At 42.0% G+C, this 23,746-nt stretch overlaps 1 protein-coding gene and 1 pseudogene across 5 annotated transcripts; both read left to right on the plus strand.

Moving 5' to 3' along the window:
* LOC110514160 overlaps positions 1-23,746 on the plus strand; it is a 209,545-nt pseudogene that overhangs the window by 173,294 nt on the left and 12,505 nt on the right.
* On the plus strand, positions 366-22,558 carry LOC110486629 (gastrula zinc finger protein XlCGF57.1). Of its 5 annotated transcripts, none has more exons than XM_036941926.1 (3): positions 366-1,212; positions 3,721-3,901; positions 4,928-6,192. In XM_036941926.1, the coding sequence occupies exons 1-3, from the start codon at positions 1,204-1,206 to the stop codon at positions 5,824-5,826; spliced, it is 1,089 nt and encodes a 362-aa protein (XP_036797821.1). In that variant the 5' UTR covers positions 366-1,203; the 3' UTR covers positions 5,827-6,192. The 5 variants fall into 5 exon arrangements, with proteins under 5 accessions (XP_036797821.1, XP_036797819.1, XP_036797818.1 ...); XM_036941924.1 differs by lacking the exon at positions 4,928-6,192 and adding an exon at positions 20,789-22,558 and having other exon boundaries at positions 771-1,212; XM_036941923.1 differs by lacking the exons at positions 3,721-3,901; positions 4,928-6,192 and adding exons at positions 19,784-19,964; positions 20,789-22,558 and having other exon boundaries at positions 772-1,212.

The following is a 23,746-nucleotide window of genomic DNA, read 5'->3' on the forward strand; positions in this document are numbered from 1 at the left end:
ACATGATTTGTTTACGTTGGTGAGGTACTTCCTGTATAAACACGAATTCCCTTCCTTGACAACTTCCTTCCAGCAATGTGTATCAGGGAGATTCCTAGATGTGAGAAGTGTGCAGGAGGACCTGATAGAAAGGAATGTGTAGTATTGATGTAAAAAGTTGTGTGTATAAACTGTAGGGGTACACATGGTGCTGGAGATCAGATGTGTCCAGTGAGAGAAAGACAGGTTGAGGTTACCAGGATCACAGTAGTGCAGAAGGTGCTGTATGCTGAGGCAGTGAAGGGAGTAGTAGAGGAAGATGGGTCCAAGGTGAAGGATTTGTTTTGTTTTAATAGCCATGGTTGTCAACAGTACCACAGTAATAGAATGTAAAACACAGTGAATAGATGTTGTGGTGGCAGCTGTAGAGAAGTACTTGGGTGTATAATATTTTACTGCAGAGTTACAAGGTGTTTTGAAGGATAATATCCTGTCCTCCCAGTCTGCTGGCCTGGTGTTGAATCAGAGGGCCAAAGTAGTGGAATAATGATTATGTTTTAATGGGTGTAGGGTTAGTTTGTTTTTCACAAAGTGTAGGGAGTTATTACTACAGAATAGTAGTCTGATGCACAGCCAATACACTAAGTGGCAGCATGCACCAATAATAGTTTGCGGACCTCCATAACACTAACGAAGAAGAAGACCACTTCCTTCACAGCTCAGCTCGGCTCGGTGAAGCGGAATAAGTATACATCCACTGACTACTGTGGAGGTTGCATTGTTGTAGATGCTTCATGGCCCCTGCAGATTTTGGATTAAACATACATCAGGTTTTACTGGTTCCCTGCACGGATAGCGCTGCTGTAATCAGTCTGGTATTTTATAGGCTACACTTACTGGGCCTCAGGCAATTAAAACTATCTGGACTCTTGAAGAGGACGTTGTTCCAACAGACTCGTGTGGAGGTAGACGATAAACAGACATAAGGATTGTTGGTGAATAGGGTGTTGAACGTTTTCTTGACTCTAATAGAACCAGTAAAATCTTATCCAAGATCTTTCTGAAGTAAGATTACTTTAGATTAATCGAGTTGATATTTAAAAGGACGTTTGATTGCTTTGGTCTAGCTGTGACAAACAAAGTAACTGTAGTGTCAACTAGCTACAGATGAACTGTCACGTTTTTTTTATTTGAAGAAACGTTGAAGAAAGAATAGCTTTCACGATGGATCGGGTAAGTTTGGTTTACTTTTATTAACAGTATTCATACTGTGGCGTATAACATGTCGAGGCCTAGTTTTAACAGTAGTTGATCTTCCATATCTCTTCGCTCCATTTGAACAACTGGACAAAATAAACAATGGTGGTAATAAACACTTGGGATATTTTGTCCTTCAGCGAAGTAGCCTACTAGCCTAAAGCACACAGATTGATACAAGACAATGCGCAACAAGCAGGTAAAGTCAGAACCATGGCGAAATAATGAGGGCAAAGCTACAACTTGCGGCACCGGGGTAAAGTCACCGGGAAGCCAAGGCAGAAAAATAGCCATATTACAAACTATGTGTTGTGATAATTGCTTTGTTTGCTCTATAACCTGTTAGTTCATATGCCTTGACACAACCGAGACAAGAAGGTGGCTGAATAATTTCAAATACACCTTTTGTTCAATCATAAAACCGGAGAGGAACATCAGTCCAGTTGAGTTCCCAAAACATGTTGGATGTGAAACGGCTAGCAAGTTAGCTGGGTGCGCGCAAATAGCATTTCAATCGGTGAAGTCGCTCGCTTTGAGACCTTGAAGTAGTGGTTCCCCTTGCTCTGCAAGGGCCGCGGCTTTTGTGGAGAGGTGGGAACACAGACAACAGTCGTGGGTGACTGTTTGTGTGCAGAGGGTCCCTGGTTCGAGCCTGGGTATGCGCGAGGGGACGGACTAAAGCTATACTGTTACACATGTAACAAACAGTTACACGACCTACAGAATGGTCAAGCAAATTACATTTTCCAACGTTTTCAGAATACTAAACAACTATTGATTTAGAGTTACCGCAGGTCAAAAAGGAAACAGGCGCTGCCTCCACTATTCAAGCCTCATTTCAACATCCTCTAATCACCTATGCTTAGTCTACTACAGTGACAACTAAAATATACAAACAATCAGGGGCGCAACTTTCACTGGGGATGGAGTGAACATGTCCCCACCACATTCTGAAATTGAAATGTTGTCCCCCCTGAGTTTTATTGTACTGTGATACTAAATGAGGAGGCGGTGTGCTTTAGGACCACGCGGACCCCTCCGGCTGGTCGTAGTGTGTAATCATTATGTCCACCCACTTCTGAAACCAAAGATGCGCCCCTGCCAAAACATGATTTAGTCCGATCAACCTAAGCTTAATATCTATCTATCTATTCATGTGCATGCAAATAGAAAAAAAAACATGTTGACTCACCCAACTGGTAGAGAAATGCAAATGCCATCTTCCTCTGTCAATAAGTACATGCTTTTAGTTTTTTTTCTGTCCTCTGTGACCTGGCTAAGATGCTTGCACACTAGCCTTGTAAACCTCTATTCATGGGCAACGGTGCCCCAGGCCAGCTAGTTAATAGCCCCTTTTCAAATGATTACTCTTTTTGAGAAGTAACTGTGAGATGCTCATCTCACTACACTGTTCCCCTCCCCAAATGTTTATTTTATTGTTTTAGATTCCATTATATTCATGTCGTGAGTATTCCGTATTTTCTGCACCTACTTCGCTAAAAGTCTTGCAAATAAAACAGCACTATTGCTTCCATAAAGTGACCATTGGACTTAAAATGTTTGACAACATTTGTAGGTGCAACAGTTTATCAAATGTATAATGTATCACTTTCAAGTGCACATTTATGTCCACTAAGAACCATTGACTACCTTTTTGTATTATTTCTGCAAATGCCAACTTCATTTCAGCCAAATCTCAGAGTTCTAACCTGGTCAGCATCTCTGTTGCTTGGCAACAATGGTGGCAGGGTGGAAATCTCTCCTCTGGAACAGGGTAGATGTTACTGTCTTTGCTGATGTTGTAGGTAGTGACAGTGGAGATGTTGTGGGTAGTGACAGTGGAGGCTGTTGTGGGTAGTGACAGTGGAGATGTTGTGGGTAGTGACAGTGGGGGCTGTTGTGGGTAGTGACAGTGGAGATGTTGTAGGTAGTGACAGTGGAGGCTGTTGTGGGTAGTGACAGTGGAGATGTTGTAGGTAGTGACAGTGGAGATGTTGTAGGTAGTGACAGTGGAGATGTTGTAGGTAGTGACAGTGGAGATGTTGTAGGTAGTGACAGTGGAGGCTGTTGTAGATAATGACAGTGGAGGCTGTTGTGGGTAGTGACAGTGGAGATGTTGTAAGTGCAGCAACAAAAGGTTTTATTTAGTCGAAGTAGTAGACCCAATCAATCAGAAATATTTGGTCTCGCCTCCTGAATGGGGCAGCGGTCTAAGGCATCGCTACAGAACCGGGTTCAATCCCTGGTGCGGCTGGCTTACGGGTGAAGCGAGCAGTGTGTCAAGAAGCAGCGCAGCTTGGCAGGGTTGTATTTCGGGAGGACACATGGCTCTCGACCTTCGCCTCTCCCGAGGCCGTACTGGAATTGCAGCGATGGGACAAGACTGTTAATTACCAATTGGAAATCATGAAATGGGGGGTAATAAAAATAAAAATATATTTGGTCTAATTATATTCTATGTACAATACTTCCTCTGGTCACCAGGACAGAGCTAGCCCGTCGCCCTCCACCCTGCCAGAGTCCCCGGGTTGCAACTCTCCCGGTAGCGCCTTACTGCAGGGTCTGAAGAGGGTGTCTTCATTGCTGATCGACTGCAGGAAAACACCAAGGCAGAGTGGATCTTCGAGAGGTGGACACGAGGAAAATGGAGATTTGATTTCATCAAGTAAGAACAATGTTCTATGTGGATTAGACTACATTCTGCTTCTGAAACTTCTGTTAATTGATTGATAAACAATGTACACTCCTTGCCAGTTTATTAGGTACATCCATCTTGTACCGGATCGGAGCTGCCTTTTTCTCCAGAACAGCCTTAATTTTTCGGGGCATTGATTCTACAAGGCGCCGGAATTTTTCCAGAGGGATGTTGATCCATGCTGACGCGATGGCATTACGCAGTTGCTGCAGATTGGACAGCGTCACATTCATGCTGCCAACAGTCCGTTCCATCTCATCCCAAAGTTACTCTATTGGGTTTGGTCAGCAACAATGTTCAGATTGGCTGTGGCGTTAAATCGTTGCTCAGTTGGTATCAAGGTACCTAACATGTGCCAGGAAGACATTCCCCACACCAGTACACCGCCGCCAGGCTGAAGGGGTCCATGGGCTCATGCTTTGCACACCAAATCCAGACTGCCATCAGCATGACGCAACAAAAACCGAGATTTGTCGGACCAGGTCATGTTTTCCGATCCTCAATTGTCCATTGTTGATTGCGTGCCCTCTGGAGCCGTTTCTTATGTTTAGCTAATAGGAGTGGAACCCGGTGTGGTTCTCTGCTGTAATAGCCCACCCGTGACGAGGATCGACTAGTTATGCGTTCCGTGATGCCGTTCTGCACACCACTGTTGTACTGCGCCGTTATTTTTTTGTGGCCCGCCTGTTAGCTGGCACGATTCTTGCCATTCTCCTTCAACCTCTCTTATCAACGAGCTGTTTTCACCCACAGGACTGCCGCTGACATTGTCTTTTGTTTGTCACTCGTTTTGCCTATTCTAACGTTTAATCAAACAGTAACTGAATGTCTCTACCTGTCTGCCTGCTTTTGGTAGCAAGCCACAGCCACTTGACCCACTGTCTGTCGGTGTACCTAATAAACTGGTCACTGAGTGTACTGTATTTATTGATGATCATTTTTTGTTTATGGACACGTATTTCATAAACCTAGTTATTCAATGTCTTTGTTTCACAGGGGACACACCTAAACGTGGTTATCTCGGTGCTGACGAGGCAGAGAAGTGTCTCTCGAGATCAGAACACTTCAAGAAACACCAGCAGAGACGTACAGGGAAGAAACCTCACCACTGCTGCTCTGACTGTGGGAAGAATTTCACTAGCCGGAGTTGCTTCATTATTCACCAGCGGATTCACACCGGCGAGAGACCGTACTTCTGCTCTCAGTGTGGGAAGAGGCACATCTCTGCAGGGCGTCTTAAAGAACACCAAAGAATCCATACAGGAGAGAAACCTTACAGATGCTCACAGTGTGGGAAGAGTTTTGCTCTATCTGGCACCTTAAAATCTCATCTGAGAATCCATACAGGAGATAAACCGTACTGCTGCTCTCAGTGTGGGAGGAGATTTACTGTATCTACCGCCTTAAAATCTCATCTGAGAGTCCATACAGGAGAGAAACCGTACTGCTGCTCTCAGTGTGGGAAGGGTTTTGCTGTATCTAGTGCCTTAAAATCGCATTTGTTAATTCATACTGGCGAGAGGCCTTACCCCTGCCTTCGTTGTGGGAAAAGCTTTGTTAGTGCAGGAAACCTAACTGTACACAAGCGGATACACACTGGAGAGAGGCCTTATAGCTGTGATCAGTGTGGGAAGAGCTTTGCTCTAGTTTCCGTTCTGACTTCACACCGGCGCATACACACTGGAAATAAACCTTATAGCTGTGATCAGTGTGGAAAGAGCTTTGCCGTAGCTTCCTCCCTGAGTAGACACCAGCGAACACACACTGGAGAGAAACCTTATGTTTGTCTTTGTGGAAAGAGCTTTGCTCAGTTAGGGACAATGAAAAGTCACCAGAAAACAAAAACGTGCCGTATTTCATCTCCCTCCTATACGGCACCGGTTCCAGATCCCTAAATAAACTATAAAAAAAAACTTCTAGTGAACAGGCATATCCATCTCCCATTGTTAAACAGTTGACTTAGTTTGATCACCATGGTAACCTGGAGCATAATATGCAGCTCTGATCTAGCATCAGGTCTCACCTGTGTCTGTAATATCACACAATGGGATTTAAATGGATAAATGTTATCATAGAAGATGTCATAGTCAACCTGTGTGTGTGTGTGTGTGTGTGTGTGTGTGTGTGTGTGTGTGTGTGTGTGCTCATAAAACGAATCAATGATACATTGGATAATCGGTCAAGGCAAGAACTATGCATATTGTCTTGTAACACCGGTTAATGCAATAACTTTTAGATGTGTAATGTAATATCTTGTACCCCAGAAATTGAACGTAAATCACAGAAAATAGATGCTGTGGTGGCAACTGCAGAGACTTATTTGGCTATATGAGATTTGACTTCAGAAGAGTTACATGGTGTGTTGAAGGGTGATGTCCCGTCCTCCCAGGTCGTTGTCATGGTGCAGGAGCAGATCGGGTCAAAGTAGTGGAATGGGGTAGTGGGTTTTTAATGTGTAGGTGGCAGCTGCTGAGAAGTACCTGGTTGTACAATATTTTACTGCAGGAGAGTTAATAGATGTTTTGAGAAGGAAATAATATATGAACTCAGCCAAAAAAGAAACGTCCTCACACTGTCAACTGCGTTTATTTTCAGCAAACTTAACATGTGTAAAGATTTGTATGAACATAAGATAAATAGAGACATAAACTGAACAAGTTCCACAGACATGTGACTAACAGAAATTGAATAATGTGTCCCTGAACAAAGGGGGGTGTCAAAATCTAAATGTATAGTCAGTATCTGGTGTACCAGGTGTATTAAGTACTGCAGTGCATCTCCTCCTCATGGACTGCACCAGATTTGCCAGTTCTTGATGTGAGATGTTACCCCACTTGTCCACCAAGGCACCTAGCCCTCACCCTCCGATCCAACAGCTCCCAGACGTGCTCAATGGGATTGAGATCTGGGCTCTTCGCTGGCCATGGCAGAACACTGACATTCCAGTCTTGCAGGAAATCACACACAGAACGAGCAGTATGGCTGGTGGCATTGTCATGCTGGAGGGTCATGTCAGGATGAGCCTGCAGGAAGGGTACCACATGAGGGAGGAGGATGTCTTCCCTGTAACGCACAGCGTTGAGATTGCCTGCAATGACATCAAGCTCAGTCTGATGATGCTGTAACACAATGCCCCAGACCATGACAGACCCTCCACCTCCAAATCGATCCCGCTCCAGAGTACAGGCCTCGGTGTAACGCTCATAACTTCTACGATAAACGCGAATCCGACCATCACCTCTGGTGAGACAAAACCGCGATTCGTCAGTGAACAGCACTTTTTGCCAGTCCTGTCTGGTCCAGCGACGGTGGGTTTGTGCCCGTAGGTGAAGTTGATGCCGGTCATGTCTGGTGAGGACCTGCCTTACAACAGGCCTATAAGCCCTTAGTCCAGCCTCTCTCAGCCTATTGCAGACAGTCTGAGCACTGATGGAGGGATTGTGTGTTCCTGGTGTAACTCGGGCAGTTGTTGTTGCTATCCTGTACCTGTCCCGCAGGTGTGATGTTCAAATGTACCGATCCGGTGTTACGTGGTCTGCCGCTGCGAGGACGATCAGCTGTCCGTCCTGTCTCCCTGTAGTCTTCGGTGTCTCACAGTACGAACATTGCAATTTATTGCCCTGGCCACATCTGCAGTCCTCATGCCTCCTTGCAGCATACCTAAGGCACGTTCATGCAGGTGAGCAAGGGACCATGGACATCTTTCTTTTGGTGTTTTTCAGAGTCAGTAGAAAGACCTCTTTAGTGTCCTAAGTTTTCATAACTGTGACCTTAATTGCCTACCGTCTGTAAGCTGTAAGTGTCTTAACGACCGCTCCACAGGTGCATGTTGATTAATTGTTTATGGTTCATTGAAAAAGCATGGAAACAGTGTTTAAACCCTTTACAATGAAGATGTGTGAAGTTATTTGGGTTTTTAAAATTATCTTTGAAAGACAGGGTCCTGAATAAGGGCCGTTTTCATTTTTTGCTGAGTGTTACAGTTGAAGTCAGAAGTTTGCATACACCTTAGCCAAATGCATTTAAACTCAGTTTTTCACAATTCCTGACATTTAATCATAGTAAAAAATTCCATGTTTTAGGTCAATAAGGATCACCACTTTATTTTAAGCATGTGAAATGTCAGAATAATATTCCCAGTGGGTCATAAGTTTACATACTCTAAATTAGTATTTGGTAGCATTGCCTTTAAATTGTTTAACTTGGGTCAAATGTTTCGGATAGCCTTCTACAAGCTTCCCACAATAAGTTGGGTGAATTTTGGCCCATTCCTCATGACAGAGCTGGTATAACTGAGTCAGGTTTGTAGGCATCCTTGCTCGCACACACCTTTTCAGTTCTGCCCACAAATTTTCTATGGGATTGAGGTCAAGGCTTTGTGATGGCCTCTAAAATACTTTGACTTTGTTGTCCTTAAGCCATTTTGCCACAACTTTCGAAGTATGCTTGGGGTCATTGTCCATTTGGAAGACCCATTTGCGACCAATCTTTAACTGACTGATGTCTTGAGATGCTGCTTCAATATATCCACATAATTTTCCCATCCTCACGATGCCATCTATTTTGTGAAGTGCACCAGTACCTCGTGCAGCAAATCACCCCCACAACATGATGCTGCCACCCACAAGCATAACGATGGGCATTATGGCCAAACAGTTCTATTTTTGTTTCATCAGACCAGAGGACATTTCTCCAAAAAGTACTATCTTTGTCCACATGTGCAGTTGCAAACCATAGTCTGGCTTTTTTATGGCAGTTTTGGAGCAGTGGCTTTTTCCTTGCTGAGCGGCCTTTCAGGTTATGTCGATATAGGACTCATTTTACTGTGGATATAGATACTTTTGTGCCTGTTTCCTCCAGCATCTTCACAAGGTCCTTTGCTGTTGTTCTGGGATTCATTTGCACTTTCCGCACCAAAGTACGTTAATCTCTAGGAGACAGAACGCGTCTCCTTCCTGAGCAGTATGACGGCTGTGTGGTCCCATGGTGTTTATACTTGCATACTAATGTTTGTACAGGTGAACATGGTACCAAAATTTGAGGCCTACAATATTTTTTTCTGAGGTCTTGGCTGATTTCTTTTAATTTTCCCATGATGTTAAGCAAAGAGGCACTGAGTTTGAAGGTAGGCCTTGAAATACATCCACAGGTACACCTCCAATTGACTCAAATGTCAATTAGCCTATCAGAAGCTTCTAAAGCCATGACATCATTTTCTGGAATTGTCCAAGTTTTTTAAAGGCACAGTCAACTTAGTGTATGTAAACTTCTGACCCACTGAAATTGTGATGCACTGAATTATAAGTGAAATAATCTGTCTGTAAACAATTGTTGGAAAAATGACTTGTGTCATGCACAAAGTATATGTCCTAACCGAGTTGCCAAAACTATAGTTTGTTCACAAGAAATTTGTGGAGTGGTTAAAAAACGAGTTTTATTGACTCCAACCTAAGTGTATGTAAGCTTCCGACTCTATATATATATATATATATATATATATATATATATATATATATATATATATATACACACACACATTTATTATGAGATAGTGGTATATATATTTAGTATGAGATAGTGGTATATATATTTATTATGAGATAGTGGTATATAGGTGTAGGTTTGGTTGGTGGTGAAATGTTCTTTCTTTTTTGTATTTAACATGTAACATGATTGAAACACCCACTACTGCAGAGTAGGTGGCAGCATGCACAACCATGCAAATGCCATGACACCGAAGAAGACCATTTCCGAATGCCTGACTTCTGTGGAGGAAGCATCGCCTTAAACGCTGTATGATGACCCGTCATTCAGGGCATGTGGGCCAGAAAATAGATATATTTGTAAAGAAAAAAATTGTTGGCTGTTTTGCATGTTGTTTTGGCATTAATACATGTTTCATATCAGTTTGCAAACTATTTTTAAAAATGTATAAATAATTGAGTTAATAAAGCTGCATACAAATGTTTCTTTCTTTCTTAAGGCAGCTCCAAAATGCAGGTGTTTCAAGCCTAGCTCAGTGCTTTCTGTGGTTGTGGGACAGCCAGCGGAAAATACAGAACATAGGGGTTGGTAATGTTCTCTAGTTACGCTGTGTTGCACATTTTCTTAACATTTGTCATAATTAGCAATGAATTTGTATCCCCTCTCGTCGGCCTTCGACTGCATATTTTCTTCCAACCTGAAAACGTTGTGAAGCCAAGCCCTTTTTCTGAATTTTCATTGTGCGTCCAAAAGGTACGGAAATGGTGTCCATTGCTTGTATACTTCGTATTTTGGCGAATGTAGTATGACATCCAGGACTTTTTGGCATACTAACTATGACTAATAAGCACACTACCTACTCCATTTACCTCACAAATAGTACGGTTAGTGTGGTTAGTATTAGAGGTCGACCGATTTAATTAGGGCCGGTTTTCAAGTTTTCATAATCGGAAATCGGTATTTTTGGACACCGATTTTTCCGCTTTTTAAATATTTTGTATTATTTTATTTTTTTCACCTTTTTATTTAATCTTTATTTAACTAGGCAAGACAGTTAAAAACACATTCTTATTTTCAATGACGGTCTAGGAACAGCGGGTTAACTGCCTCGTTCAGGGGCAGAACGACAGATTGTCACCTTGTCAGCTCAGTCTTGCAACCTTACAGTTATCTAGTCCAACGCAATAACGACCTGCCTCTCATTGCACTCCACAAGGAGAATGACTGCCGGTTACGCGAATGCAGTAAGCCAAGGTAAGTTGCTAGCAGCTCTTCGTTGTGCGTCAAGCATTGCGCTGTTTATGACTTCAAGCCTATCAACTCCCGACATGAGGCTGGTGTCACTGAAGTGAAATGGCTATCTAATTAGCACGTGCTAATAGCGTTTCAAACGTCACTCGCTCTGAGACTTGGAGTGGTTGTTTCCCTTGCTCTGCATGGGTAACGCTGCATCGAGTGTGGCTGTTGTCGATGTGTTCCTGGTTCGAGCCCAGGGAGGAGCGAGGAGAGGGACGGAAGCTATACTGTTACACTGGCAATACTAAAGTGCCTATAAGAACATCCAATAGTCAAAGGTTAATGAAATACAAATGGTATAGAGAGAAATAGTCCTATAACTAATATAATAACTACAATCTAAAACTTCTTACCTGGGAATATTGAAGACTCATGTTAAAAGGAACCACCAGCTTTCATATGTTCTCATGTTCTGAGCAAGGAACTTTTACTTTTTTCTCCAAAACTTAGTTTTTGCATTATTTTAACCAAATTTAACATGTTTCATTATTTATTTGAGGCTAAATTGATTTTATTGATCTTTTATATTAAGTTAAGTGTTCATTCAGTATTGTTGTAATTGTCATTATTACAAATAAATAAATACAAATTGGCCGATGTAATCTGTATCAACCTTTTTGGTCCTCCAAAAATCGGAATCGGGGTTGAAAAATCATATTCGGTCGATCTCTCTCTAGTTAGTATGTGTATTCGAACACAGGTTAGGTCACAGAAAAATCTTTGGGGAGAGCTCGACTGGGAAAATACGGTTTGAACAGTCATCCAACTCGGAATTCCATTTAGTGAACTTGGGCCTCTAGAGCTCTGACCTGAAAATCACTGACGTCATGATTCAACCTTTGTTTTTTCCCCAGAGTTTTAAGTTGTCTTGAAAGCACCATAAATCCAGAGAATGCCAGACTTTGGTTACAAAATTTGCCCACAAGAAGGACCGTCGCACCACCTTCCTGTTCAAGTGAGCACAGGGCCACATGGTAAGTCCAAAAATGTATTGTATGCTGCTGCATAAATGATGTAATATGCCAGGGAGATATGTATACTGTAGTTAAGTAAGTAATACTAAGTGTATGTTGTGTAGTAAGCTGTTACTACACAACATACACTTAGGCCCATGTGCCTCACCTTAATAATTTGGTAACTTTCCCCTCATAACTTAGCCTACTGTTCTGACTTGGTGGTGTATGTTTAGCCTATAGCCTGTTTTAGATAAATTTTGTCATTGAATATTGTAAGAGCTTTCATCGTCTGCTTACATACCCCCTTTATTTATCCTACAGTCTGACTTGGTGTACAGGGAGAATAGCCTACTGTAAGACCAGCCCATATTCTAAATTCTGTCACTGTACATTTCAAAAGTGCTGAACAAATAGTTATATTGACTGTTACTTTATATTGATTACTACTACGTTGTTCATTGTCTTAATTGAAATTACGGATTGCCTCATCTGCTCATTGTTCCCTTATGTCATAGTTTGTACATCTCAATTGTCAGTGGAAACCACATTTGTTTAAGCAAGTCAGCCATATCAGCTATGTTTTTTTTAAGGCAGTAAATTAGGCTGAATGAACTGTTAGGCTGCCAGACAAGGCACCGTTAATAGTAAGGGTAAGGATTCACTCCATGGTGCTGAAAAGATAGCTCTGCTGTTGGGACAGCTTTATCTAGGCCCTAATACTTTGTGGGCACCATTTGTCACTGTTACAGTGCAATTAATGTATTGTTTAGTGTTCTGTTGTTGCTTTGCTGACAAAAATGTTTGAGGTTTGCCCCACCAAGATTTACATGCTGAAATCGTCACTGGCTTTACTGGTTCACTGCACGGATAGCGTAGTGGTAATCAGTCTGTTATTTACGAGGCTACTCTTACTGGGCCTCAGCCAATAACAATATCTGGACTCTGGAAGAGAATGTTGTCAGAGAGGAAGAGGCAAAGAGGCCCAACTCGAGCCACCTAGCCATGGTCTAATTTGAAAGATGATAGCAAGGGATTTCACTAATCTCAAATTCGGCCTGCCACTTTACAGCAAACCGAAGCCAGCCATAGACAGCAAGTTGTTTTTGTTGTTTCTATAAATACCTTAGAATTGTTGTGATTTTAATTAGATTTTATTTGCAAATGTTAAAATAATGCAACCACATGTGGACATAATGCAGTTGCAATCATTGAGGATGACACCAAAAATCTGATAAAATAATTGAAAGTTCAAATAGATTAATGATATATTGATTATAGCAAAAACAACCTACATTTTTGACATTAATTTAACATACTTGAGATATTTGAGACAATACTAACAGTTATTTTCTAGCAATAAATTAATCCCTAAACCGCATCACCCACTTGTAGAAAAGTGTTTGACGTGTGTACAGTAGGTGGCGGTACAATTTAAACACCACAGAAGAAGCCGAAAAACATCAACAGGAAGTGCTTTGTTACCGTCCTCTTGCGTTTTTAAACCAAATAAAGAGCCACAGGCTTTTGCTGGATCTTTTCGGATGTAAAATTAGTCTACATGAAACGTTTATTTGTCCCAATTTGAAATCGAGTTTTGATAATTAATTAGGTGTGATCTAGCTTTTATTTGTTTGAACGCTACGACAAGGAAATTAACTGCAGTGTACACATTCACTTTCTTGTTTGTTATTTGAAACGTTGAAGAACGAATACAGTAGCTTCCACTATGGATCGGGTAAGTTTGTTTGACTTTTATTAACAGTATGCCTACTGTGGTGTATAACATGTCTAGGTCTTCATCTTTGACCTTTCAATAACCATGAGTTCGATTTGAACAGCAGGACAAAAGAAACCATGGTGGTAATTTCAGCCAAGTAGCCTACTAGCCTATCGCGCACAGATTAATGATACAAGGCAATGCGCAACCAGCTGGTAAAATCCGAACCATGGAGAGAAATAATTAGGCATCGCCTTCACCAATTATGTATATAACCCCTGGATTGCTGATGCTACGTATTGGCCATTGTGAGGCTTTGAAGCCACCAGTTAACCTCTTTGAGGTATTTTCTGAACACCTTCTCACTTTTTCTCCAGTTTGACCACACACACCGTTTACACACATTTTTGGTGCCCAAATAAAAAAAGGACAGTTGAAAATAGGTGATTATTGTTGCTAGGCTACCAGTTACGGTGCTGTAAGCTTGTGTTTTCCCGCGTCTTTATGCGGAAGTAACACAACAATGATAGCTCGTGTCGAATAATGATATGGAGTTAATATTAGTCAAATTACTGAGCATGTTCTCAACGCAAATAACTATCAGATTGTCCTTATTTAGCATATCAAGATCCTAATGTGGTCCACAGTCGGGCCTATCAAATCAAATTTTATGTCACATGCGGGAATACAACGGTTGTAGACTTTACAGTGAAATGCTTAACGTTACTTACAATAAGGAGATCAGATTTCTGAAGTGAACCGGGGACATTTCCAGTTCGGCGGTCAACATATCATTAAAATATCCAATGTTATTATCTATGAAATAAAGGCGGTCAATATATCATTAAAATATCCAATGTTATTATCTATGAAATAAAAAAGGGGGACACTTCCGGGTTCATGTATTTAGTCTAACAGGCACACTGTGATAGAGAAAACAACTATACTACAGACAAGACAGAACTGTCCAATCTGAACAGCCATTCAGTGGTCCTGCTAGTCTGGGTAGAATAAGAGCATAAGTGAACATGAGCAAAATTGAAGAAGAAAAACAGGCAATAGTATATGTGAAATACTTAACACAATAAAGAAATAAGACAATGACCTGATTGGTAACTACATAATATAATTTATACCAACCTAATCTGTATATTTCTCAGAAGAATGTATCTTCTTAAAGGATTTCTCTGTCTTTGGCCTGCTTCTCCATGAACTCCTGGCAGGGGAGGTTGAAGTTTGTCTTCACAATAAGCACGGCCTTGATGGTAGGAACAGTGAACCTATTTCCCTGCTGCTGTCCATATATCATTCATTCCGTTTCTTGGGGAGAGCCATTGTACCTCCTCTGTCTGCTCTTATTACTCTTTTCCTTCCTCTCCAATCTTTCTCCTCCTCTTTTCTTCACTCATCTTACTGCTCTTTCTTCCTTTCCTTCTCTTCAAATTTCCACCGCAATCTTCTGCAATCTCATCACTTCACTCTTTTTACTCTCTTCATTTTTCCTTCTCCTTCCTCTCCAATCTTTAATAATAAATAGTACACTATTAGATAATACTTTGGTTAACAGATTCCCATTTGCTTGCCTCATTTTTGTATTTTATTTCAAAAACATTGTTTGGAATAAAAAAATATGTAAAATATGTTAAAAATGTATTTTTTTAAATATATACAGTGCCTTGCGAAAGTATTCGGCCCCCTTGAACTTTGTGACCTTTTGCCACATTTCAGGCTTCAAACATAAAGATATAAAACTGTATTTTTTTGTGAAGAATCAACAACAACTGGGACACAATCATGAAGTGGAACGACATTTATTGGATATTTCAAACTTTTTTAACAAATCAAAAACTGAAAAATTGGGCGTGGACCTCAACCAAGAGAAGCTTCATGTCTTGAATGTGCTGAGAAAACACATATGCAATGTATACAGTCAGTATTTATCAACATGAAGAGAGAAAATAGGGTGTCACACCTCAGGATATTGAATGATTCCATATTCGACCATAGGAAATGTCCATGTGTGATATTCCGAGTAATCCCACTATATTTTTTTTATTTCACCTTTATTTAACCAGGTAGGCCAGTTGAGAACAAGTTCTCATTTACAACTGCGACCTGGCCAAGATAAAGTAAAGCTGTGCGACAAAAGCAACAGGGTTACACGTGGGATAACACAATAGAAAAATATATATACAGTGTGTGCAAATGTAGTAAGATTAGGGAGGAAAGGCAATAAATAGGCCGTAGTGGTGAAATAATTACAATTTAGCATTAACACTAGAGTGATAGATGTACAGATGATGATGTGCAAGTGGAGATACCGGGGTGCAAAAAAAATACCACCAGAACACACAACGCATGAGTGAAGGAGGCTTTGTTGCAAAATAGGAAGCCGATTCTAGATATAATTTTGGATTGGAGATATGCTTAATGTGAGTCTGGAAGGAGAGTTTACAGTCTAACCAGACACCTAGGTATTTGTAGTTGTCCACATATTCTAAGTCAGAACCGTTCAGAGTAGTGACGCTAATCGGGCGGGCGGGTGCGGGCAGCGATCGGTTGAAGAGCATGCATTTAGTTTTACTGGCGTTTAAGAGCAGTTGGAGGCCAGGGAAGAAGTGTTATATGACATTGAAGCTTGTTTGGAGGGTTAATAACACAGTGTCCAAAGAAGGGCCAGATGTATTCAGAATAGTGTCGTCTGCCTAGAGGTGGATCAGAGAATCACCAGCAGCAAGAGCGACATCATTGATTTTATACAGAGAAAAGAGTCGTCCCTAGAATTGAACCTTTGGCACCCCCATAGACTGCCAGCGCTCCGAACAACAGGCCCTCGGAGTTCAGTGTGTCAAATCAATCTGAGAAGTAGTTGGTGAACGAGGCGAGGCAGTCATTTGAGAAACCAAGGCTATTGAGACAAGAATGTGGTGACAGACAGTCGAAAGCCTTGGCCAGGTCGATGAAGACGACTGCACAGTCTTTTATTGATGGCGGTTATGATATCGTTTAGGACCTTGAGCGTGGCTGAGGTGAACCCATGACCAGCTCGGAAACCAGATTGCATAGCGGAGAAGGTACAGTGGGATTCGACATGGTCGGTGATCTGTTTGTTAACTTAGTGTGCTTCTTCTGGTGTGCTGTGTATGGGGGTCTTCTGTGTGGTCATCTGTGTGGATTAAAGCTGGAGCACTTTGCCAAAAAACAATCACACTCCAGATTCCCTGTTGCAGAACACATGCAGCTGACGTCGCTATAGAGAATTTTCCCAGGTGAAAGAGTGACCACCTGGTGGTGCCTCAATGTGGACGATACGGCTGGAAGGTCAGCTGGCATTTTTTTCACTGCATCCTCCACAGTTTGCTCCTGAATGTAAAACAATTTCACCTTCGATTGTCCCTCACTCGGAGCTTGGTACAGGGACAATGCCATGGGGGATATCAACTCTTTGGCTGACAAGCCTGTTGGCCCTGCTCTTCAATGTGCCACCCACACCATCTGGGGCTTTGAAGTAGTTCCAGGTAAACCCCTTCTTGAAAATGTCAGTACAAAAGAGGTCAAAATTACCACTCTGCTTGTACTGTGTGTAGGAAACGTCGCAAAAAAAAACAACATCCGGGCATCTCTCTTGGATTTCCCTCAGGATGGGCTCCAGGTGTTGCCATATGGCAGGTGGTCACTTCAGTCTGGATGCCGATACAGTGCAGAACATACATACATACATACCTTGCTTGTGATGGCATGCGTCAGGCTCTCCACATTGGATGTGTAGATGATGTGCATCTGGTGAAGCTTTTAGGCAAAAAATAAAGCCTCATGTTGTTTGCAAATGCACGTGTCACGATCTGCCAATGTTGGAAGCACAAGCCAGTAGGAGGGGAAGTGTGCAGAACAGTGAGTATGATAGACGGAGGTTGGTAATGCTCATCTAGGAACTTCAAATGGAGGGTCTTCATTGAATCCACCATCTTTTCTGCACTTTCTTTTTTTTGTCATCTTTTTCTTTTTTTCCTGTTGTGATCCTGCTGACATCATCACATAAAAATAATCATCTCACCGTTGATCTCAGCGTGGCAGCAATCCCCTTGTGCTTCTTCCTCTGGTACCCTTAGTAATTTTAATTTACCAGTTGTATCCACAACCTCCTCTGCCAATCTCTGCAACCTGTACTTCAGGATTTTGCTGGTGACTATTCCTGCAATGACTTGTCTGTCACTCTCTCTCTTTGAATGTGTGTACTTGTTATGTACTTCCTCAGCTACTGCTGTATGAAACAACAGGGTTCTCCTTAGGGATGTGCCCGAGATTTGCCGAACCAACTTGTTGACTTTGGATCTTGGAGATGGGTGGTCCTTTTTCGATCGTTGGAGCCGCTTTCTGTATTTCTCTGCTCGCTGTTCGACTTTCCTCGACTGATCTTGTAGTTTCATTTTGCTTTGACAACGCTCCTTTTCTTCTCCCAAAGTCATGTTGCCTAAAAGAAACATATAAATATATTGTTACTTAACGATTTCACCTGCAGCAAAATAGACAGCGCCAGCCGTTAACTGTAACCATAGATACTTTCATTATTGATTTTCACAGTAGCAACTTATTTGAGGGTCGTGACCCAGTAATTAATATATATATAAATGACTTACTAATGATGGCTATTATAAAGTGTTACCCTTAATTATTACATATTATACCTGTCAAGCCTATTTCACTGTTCATTGTGCAGATAGTTCCTTTTCTTTACTTAAGCGTATACAAGTACCTGTTTTCTTTGTTCACCTCTCAACACAGAATGGCCGCATGTGTTCGCACTCCTTCAAATCGCTTGAAGAAAATATCCTTTCTATTTTATACAGCTATGTTCAATTGTTTTCTTCATACTATAAAATAATGCCGTGGAATTCTAAGCAAATCTTGCCTGCTAAATGAACTAGTGTAGCCAACAGCCATATCAATTTACAGAAATTCTCATAATAAACTTTGATAAAAGATACAAGTATTATGCACAGAATTATAGATATACTTCTCCTTAATGCAACCGCTTTGTCAGATTTCAAAAAAGCTTTACGGAAAAAGTAAACCATGCAATTATCTCAGTATGGCACTCAGAGACCAAAACAAGCCAAACAGATAACCGCCATGTTGTGTAGTCAAGAGAAGTCAGAAATAGCATTATAAATATTCACTTATCTTTGATGATCTTCATCAGAATGCACTCCCAGGAATCGCAGTTCCACAAATGTTTGTTTAGTTCGATAAAGTCCATTTATGTCCAAATACCTCCAAGTTGTTCGCGCCTTGAGTTCACAAATCCATGACGCGTGATCACTAGGTCCAGATTTCCCACTTCCTGGTTGGATTTTTCTCAGGTTTTCGCCTACCATATGAGTTCTGTTATACTCACAGACATCATTCAAACAGTTTTAGAAACTTCAGTGTTTTCTGTCCAATACTACTAATATTATGCATATATTAGCATCTGGGCCTGAGTAGCAGGAAGTTTACGCTGGGAACGCTTGTCATACGAACGTGAAAATGCTGCCCCCTCACCCAAACAGATTAATCAGCATCACGTCTGGCACGGTAGCACCTCTGCTTTTCAGCAGCGCTCAATGGTGTGCCAGAACTTTGTTGAATGATGTGGCAAATCGCGGTTCTAGTGTTGCACCCTTGGCCCTCACGCTTGCTCTACTTCTGCCTAGATAATATGTTAAGGAATCCCTAATTGTCTTTCCGTCCTCCCTAACTGTGCACTTGTTCACTTCCCTTAACTGATTTGAAAGGAAATGACTAGTATAAAACATATGGTGGATTCTCCCACTATCACATGACTCCACCAATCCAATGCCTTTTTTTCTCTCTTTGGTGGAATTTTCACAAGGATGTGGTAAATTTTCACAACTCTAAGCACAAAAATCTGTTTAAAAATTCTTAGGCCATTTTCAATAAATTACTTTTGAAAAGATTTACATTTATCTATAATTTAATGAAAATGCTAAAAACTGAACCACAAAACCAAAATTGGATAGTGTCGAGTTTACGTACAGTTTGAAAAAAACGGTATAAATTGACATCAATTTAATTTAGGTTGGAAGCTAAAACCAAATAATTCATGGATTTGACTGTAAATACTACACCAGTCTTCTTCAGCCAGTGTACTTCTATACAGTAGGGCAAAGTGAGTCACTGTGCTACCATTTGAAATTATGGTGTGGTGTACAATGCACTGCTAAAATACTTGGGTGATTTGAAAAAATATGTACGTTTGTGGAAAGTAGTGAACGATTGCACTCTTCAGGAGAAATGGGGTACTATAAGGATGCAGCAATCAATCAGAGATTTAGACTAAAGTCATCACATTTTTTGGTCTAATGATATTCTATGTACAATACTTCCTGTGTTCACCAGGACAGAGCTAGTCCGTCCCCCTCCAACCTGCCAGAGTCCCCTGGTCACAACTCTCCTGGTAGCTCCTTACTGCTGGGTCTGAAGAGGGTGTCTGTGCGGCTGGTCGACTGCAGGAAAACAGCAGGGCAGAGTGGAACTGTGAGAGAAGGACACGAGGAGGAGGGAGATTTGATTTCATCAAGTAAGAACAATGGGGTGTGTGGATGAAACTACAATCTGATTCTGCAACTTCTGTTAATTCATTGATATACAATATATACTCATTGGACAGTTTATTAGGTACACCAAACTAGTACCGGATCGGGTCAGCCTTTGCCTCCAAAACAGCCTGAATTCTCCGGAGTGTGGATTCTACAAGGTGTCGGAAATGTACCACAGGGATGTTGGTTCATGCTGACGCAATGGCAACACGCAGTTGCTGCAGACGGCTTGCTCATTCATGCTGCCAACAGCCCGTTCCATCTCATCCCAAAGATACTCTATTGGGTTTGGTCAGCAACAATGTTCAGATACACTGTGCCGTTATTTGTCTGTTTGTGTCCCGCCTGTCAGCTTGCACGATTCTTGCCATTCTCCTGTGACCTCTCTCGTCATGAGCTGTTTTCACCAACAGGACTGCTGCTGACTGGATATTTGCTTTTTTGATGCACCATTCTTGGTAAACTCTGGGCACTGTCGTGTGTGAAAAGTCCAGGAGGGCGGCTGTTTCTGAGATTCTGGATCCGGCGCGCCTGGCACCGGCGATCATACCTCGCTCAGTCGCTTAGGTCACTTGTTTTGCCCATTCTGATGTTCAATCAAACAGGAACTTAATGTCTCTGCCTGTCTGTCTGCTTTATATAGCAAGCCATAGCCACATGACTCACTGTCTGTAGGAGTGACCTATTTTCATGAACTGGGAAGTGTACCTAATAAACTGTCCACTGAGTGTATAATGATATATTGTTGATGTTTGTTTATGGACCCATATTTCCAAAACCGAGTTATTCAATGTCTGTTTCACAGGGGACTCTCCTCCACTCAGTGGGAGGGACTTATCATCTGGGGAGCTTCAACAACAACATGTTGCTGACGAGGCAGAGAAGAGTGTCTCCCAATCAGAACACCTCAAACACCAGCACAGACGTACAGGGAAGAAATCTCACCACAGCTGCTCTGACTGTGGGAAGAGTTTCACTACACGGAGATCCTTCATAATTCACCTGCGTATTCACACCGGAGAGAAGCCTTATCACTGTTATCAGTGTGGGAAGAGCTTCAATCAGTCAGGCAACCTGACAACACACCAGCTAACACATACTGGAGTGAAGCCTTATAGCTGTGATCAGTGTGGGAAGAGCTTTGCTCGGTCTGGACAGCTGACTACACACCGGGTAACACACACTGGAGAGAAGCCTTATAGCTGTGGTCAGTGTGGAAAGAGCTTTAATCAGGCAGGCAACCTGACAGCACACCAGCTAACACACACGGGAGAGAAGCCTTACAGCTGTGATCAGTGTGGGAAGAGCTTCAATCACTCAGGCAACCTGACAGCACACCAGGTAACACACACTGGAGAGAAGCCTTATAGCTGTGATCAATGTGGGAAGAGGTTTGCTCACGCTTCCAACCTAACTAGACACCAGTTAACACACACAGAAGAGAAGCCTTACAGCTGTGATCAATGTGGGAAGAGGTTTGCTCAAGCTTCCAACCTAACTAGACACCAGGTAACACACACTGAAGAAAAGCCATACAGCTGTGATCAATGTGGGAAGAGGTTTGCTACATATTACACCTTCAAATATCATCTGAGAATTCATACAGGGGAGAAGCCTTACCCCTGCCTTGATTGTGGGAAAAACTTTGCGAGTGCAGGATCCCTAACCATACACCAGAGTGTACACACAGGAGAGAAGCCTTATAGCTGTCATCAGTGTGGGAAGAGCTTTGCTGTAGCTAACACCCTGATTATACACCAGCGCATTCACACTGGAGAGAAGCCATATAGCTGTAATCTGTGTGGAAAGAGCTTTGCTGTGGTTTCCACCTTGAATAAACATCAGCGCATACACACTGGAGAGAAGCCATATAGCTGTGATCAGTGTGGGAAGAGCTTTGCTCTATCAGATAAACTAACTATACACCAGCGAACACACACAGGAGAGAGGCCTTATAGCTGTGATCAGTGTGGAAAGAGCTTTGCTCGAGCTTCCACCCTGAATTCACACCAGCGAACACACACTGGAGAGAAGCCTTATAGCTGTGATCAGTGTGGAAAGAGCTTTGCTGAGTTAGGGACCCTGAATTCACACCAGCGAACACACACTGGAGAGAAACCCTATGTCTGTCTATGTGGAAAGAGTTTTTCTCTTTTAGGGCAAATTAAAAAACACCAGAAATCAAAAACGTGCCATATTTCATCTCCATCCTATACCCGACAGTGGTTATAGATCCCTAAATTAAAGGCTCTATAGAAAACATATCCATCTCCCATTCTTAAACAGTTGACTTAGTCTGATCACCATGGTAACCTCTGTGGAGCATAATATGCAGCTCTGATCTAGGATCAGGTCTCCCCTGTGTCTTTGTAATATCACACATTGGGATCTAAATGGATAAATGTTATCATAGACAATGTCATATTGTGTGTGGGGGGAGGGGGTGATGTTGATAATTGTATCGTCTTTCATATACTCATGATACTATTATTAAATCTCATTATGCATAATGTTTCAACAATAGTTGTATATTCATGTATTCAATTAATCAATAAATCCAATCCAATATCTTATAAACAAGAGTTCACTTTAATGTTATAGTTTTCTTGTGTGAGCAAGATGGTGTCAACAGAAAGGGTCGCCTCGCTTCTAGTCCAGCCGGGAAGAACTATTGGATATCAGAGTTACGTCAACTTACCAACAATTCGACCAGGAATACAACTTTCCCGATGCGGATCCTTTGTTCGCACCACCACCCAGGGCATTCGATCTGATTCCAGAGGCCGACCCAAAACAACTTCTCCGCAGAAGTGGTAGACGGAGCGGCCTTCTGGTCAGAATTCGGAGGCGTGCACACCACCCACAGTTTCCGAGTATATTACTCACTAAAGTCCAGTCTCTAGATAACAAGGTAGACAAAATTAGGGCAAGGGTTGCTTTCCAGAGAGACATCAGGGACTGTAACATACTCGGTTTCACGGAAACATGGCTCTCTCGGGATATGATGTCGGAGTCCGTACAGCCACCGGGATTCTTTATGCGTCACGCTGACAGAAATAAACATCTCTGGGAAGATGAAGGGCAGGTTGTTTGTTTCATGATTAACGACTCATGGTGTAATCGTAACAACATACAAGAACTCAAGTCCTTTTGTTCACCTGACCTAGAATTCCTCACAATCAAATGCCAACCGTGTTATCTCCCAAGATAATTCTCGTCTGTTATTGTCACCGCCGTGTATATCCCCCCTCAAGCCGATACCACGACGACCCTCAAGGAACTTCACTGGATTCTTTGCAAACTGGAAACGATATATCCTAAGGCTGCATTTATTGTAGCTGGGTATTTTAATTAACAAAGCAAATTTGAGAACAAGGCTCCCTAAATTCTATCAGCATATTGATTGTAGCACTCGTGAGGGCAATACACTGGATCACTCCTACTCTAACTTCCGCGATGCATACAAGGCCCTCCCCTGCCCTCCGTTCTGCAAATCTGACCACGTCTCCATTTTGCTCCTGCCTTCCTATATGCAGAAACTCAAACAGGATGTATCTCCTGACGAGGACTATTCAACACTGGTCTGACCAAGCGTAACCCACGCTTCAAGATTGTTTTGATCGTGTGGACTGGGACATGTACCAGGTAGCCTCAGAAAATAATATTGATTTATACGCTGATTCGGTGAGTGAGTTTATAAGGAAGTGCATTGGAGATGTTGTACCTACTGTGACTATTAACCTACCCCAACCAGAAACCGTAG

The sequence above is a fragment of the Oncorhynchus mykiss genome, chromosome 13, assembly GCF_013265735.2.
Source record: "Oncorhynchus mykiss isolate Arlee chromosome 13, USDA_OmykA_1.1, whole genome shotgun sequence".
Lineage (NCBI taxonomy): Eukaryota > Metazoa > Chordata > Actinopteri > Salmoniformes > Salmonidae > Oncorhynchus > Oncorhynchus mykiss.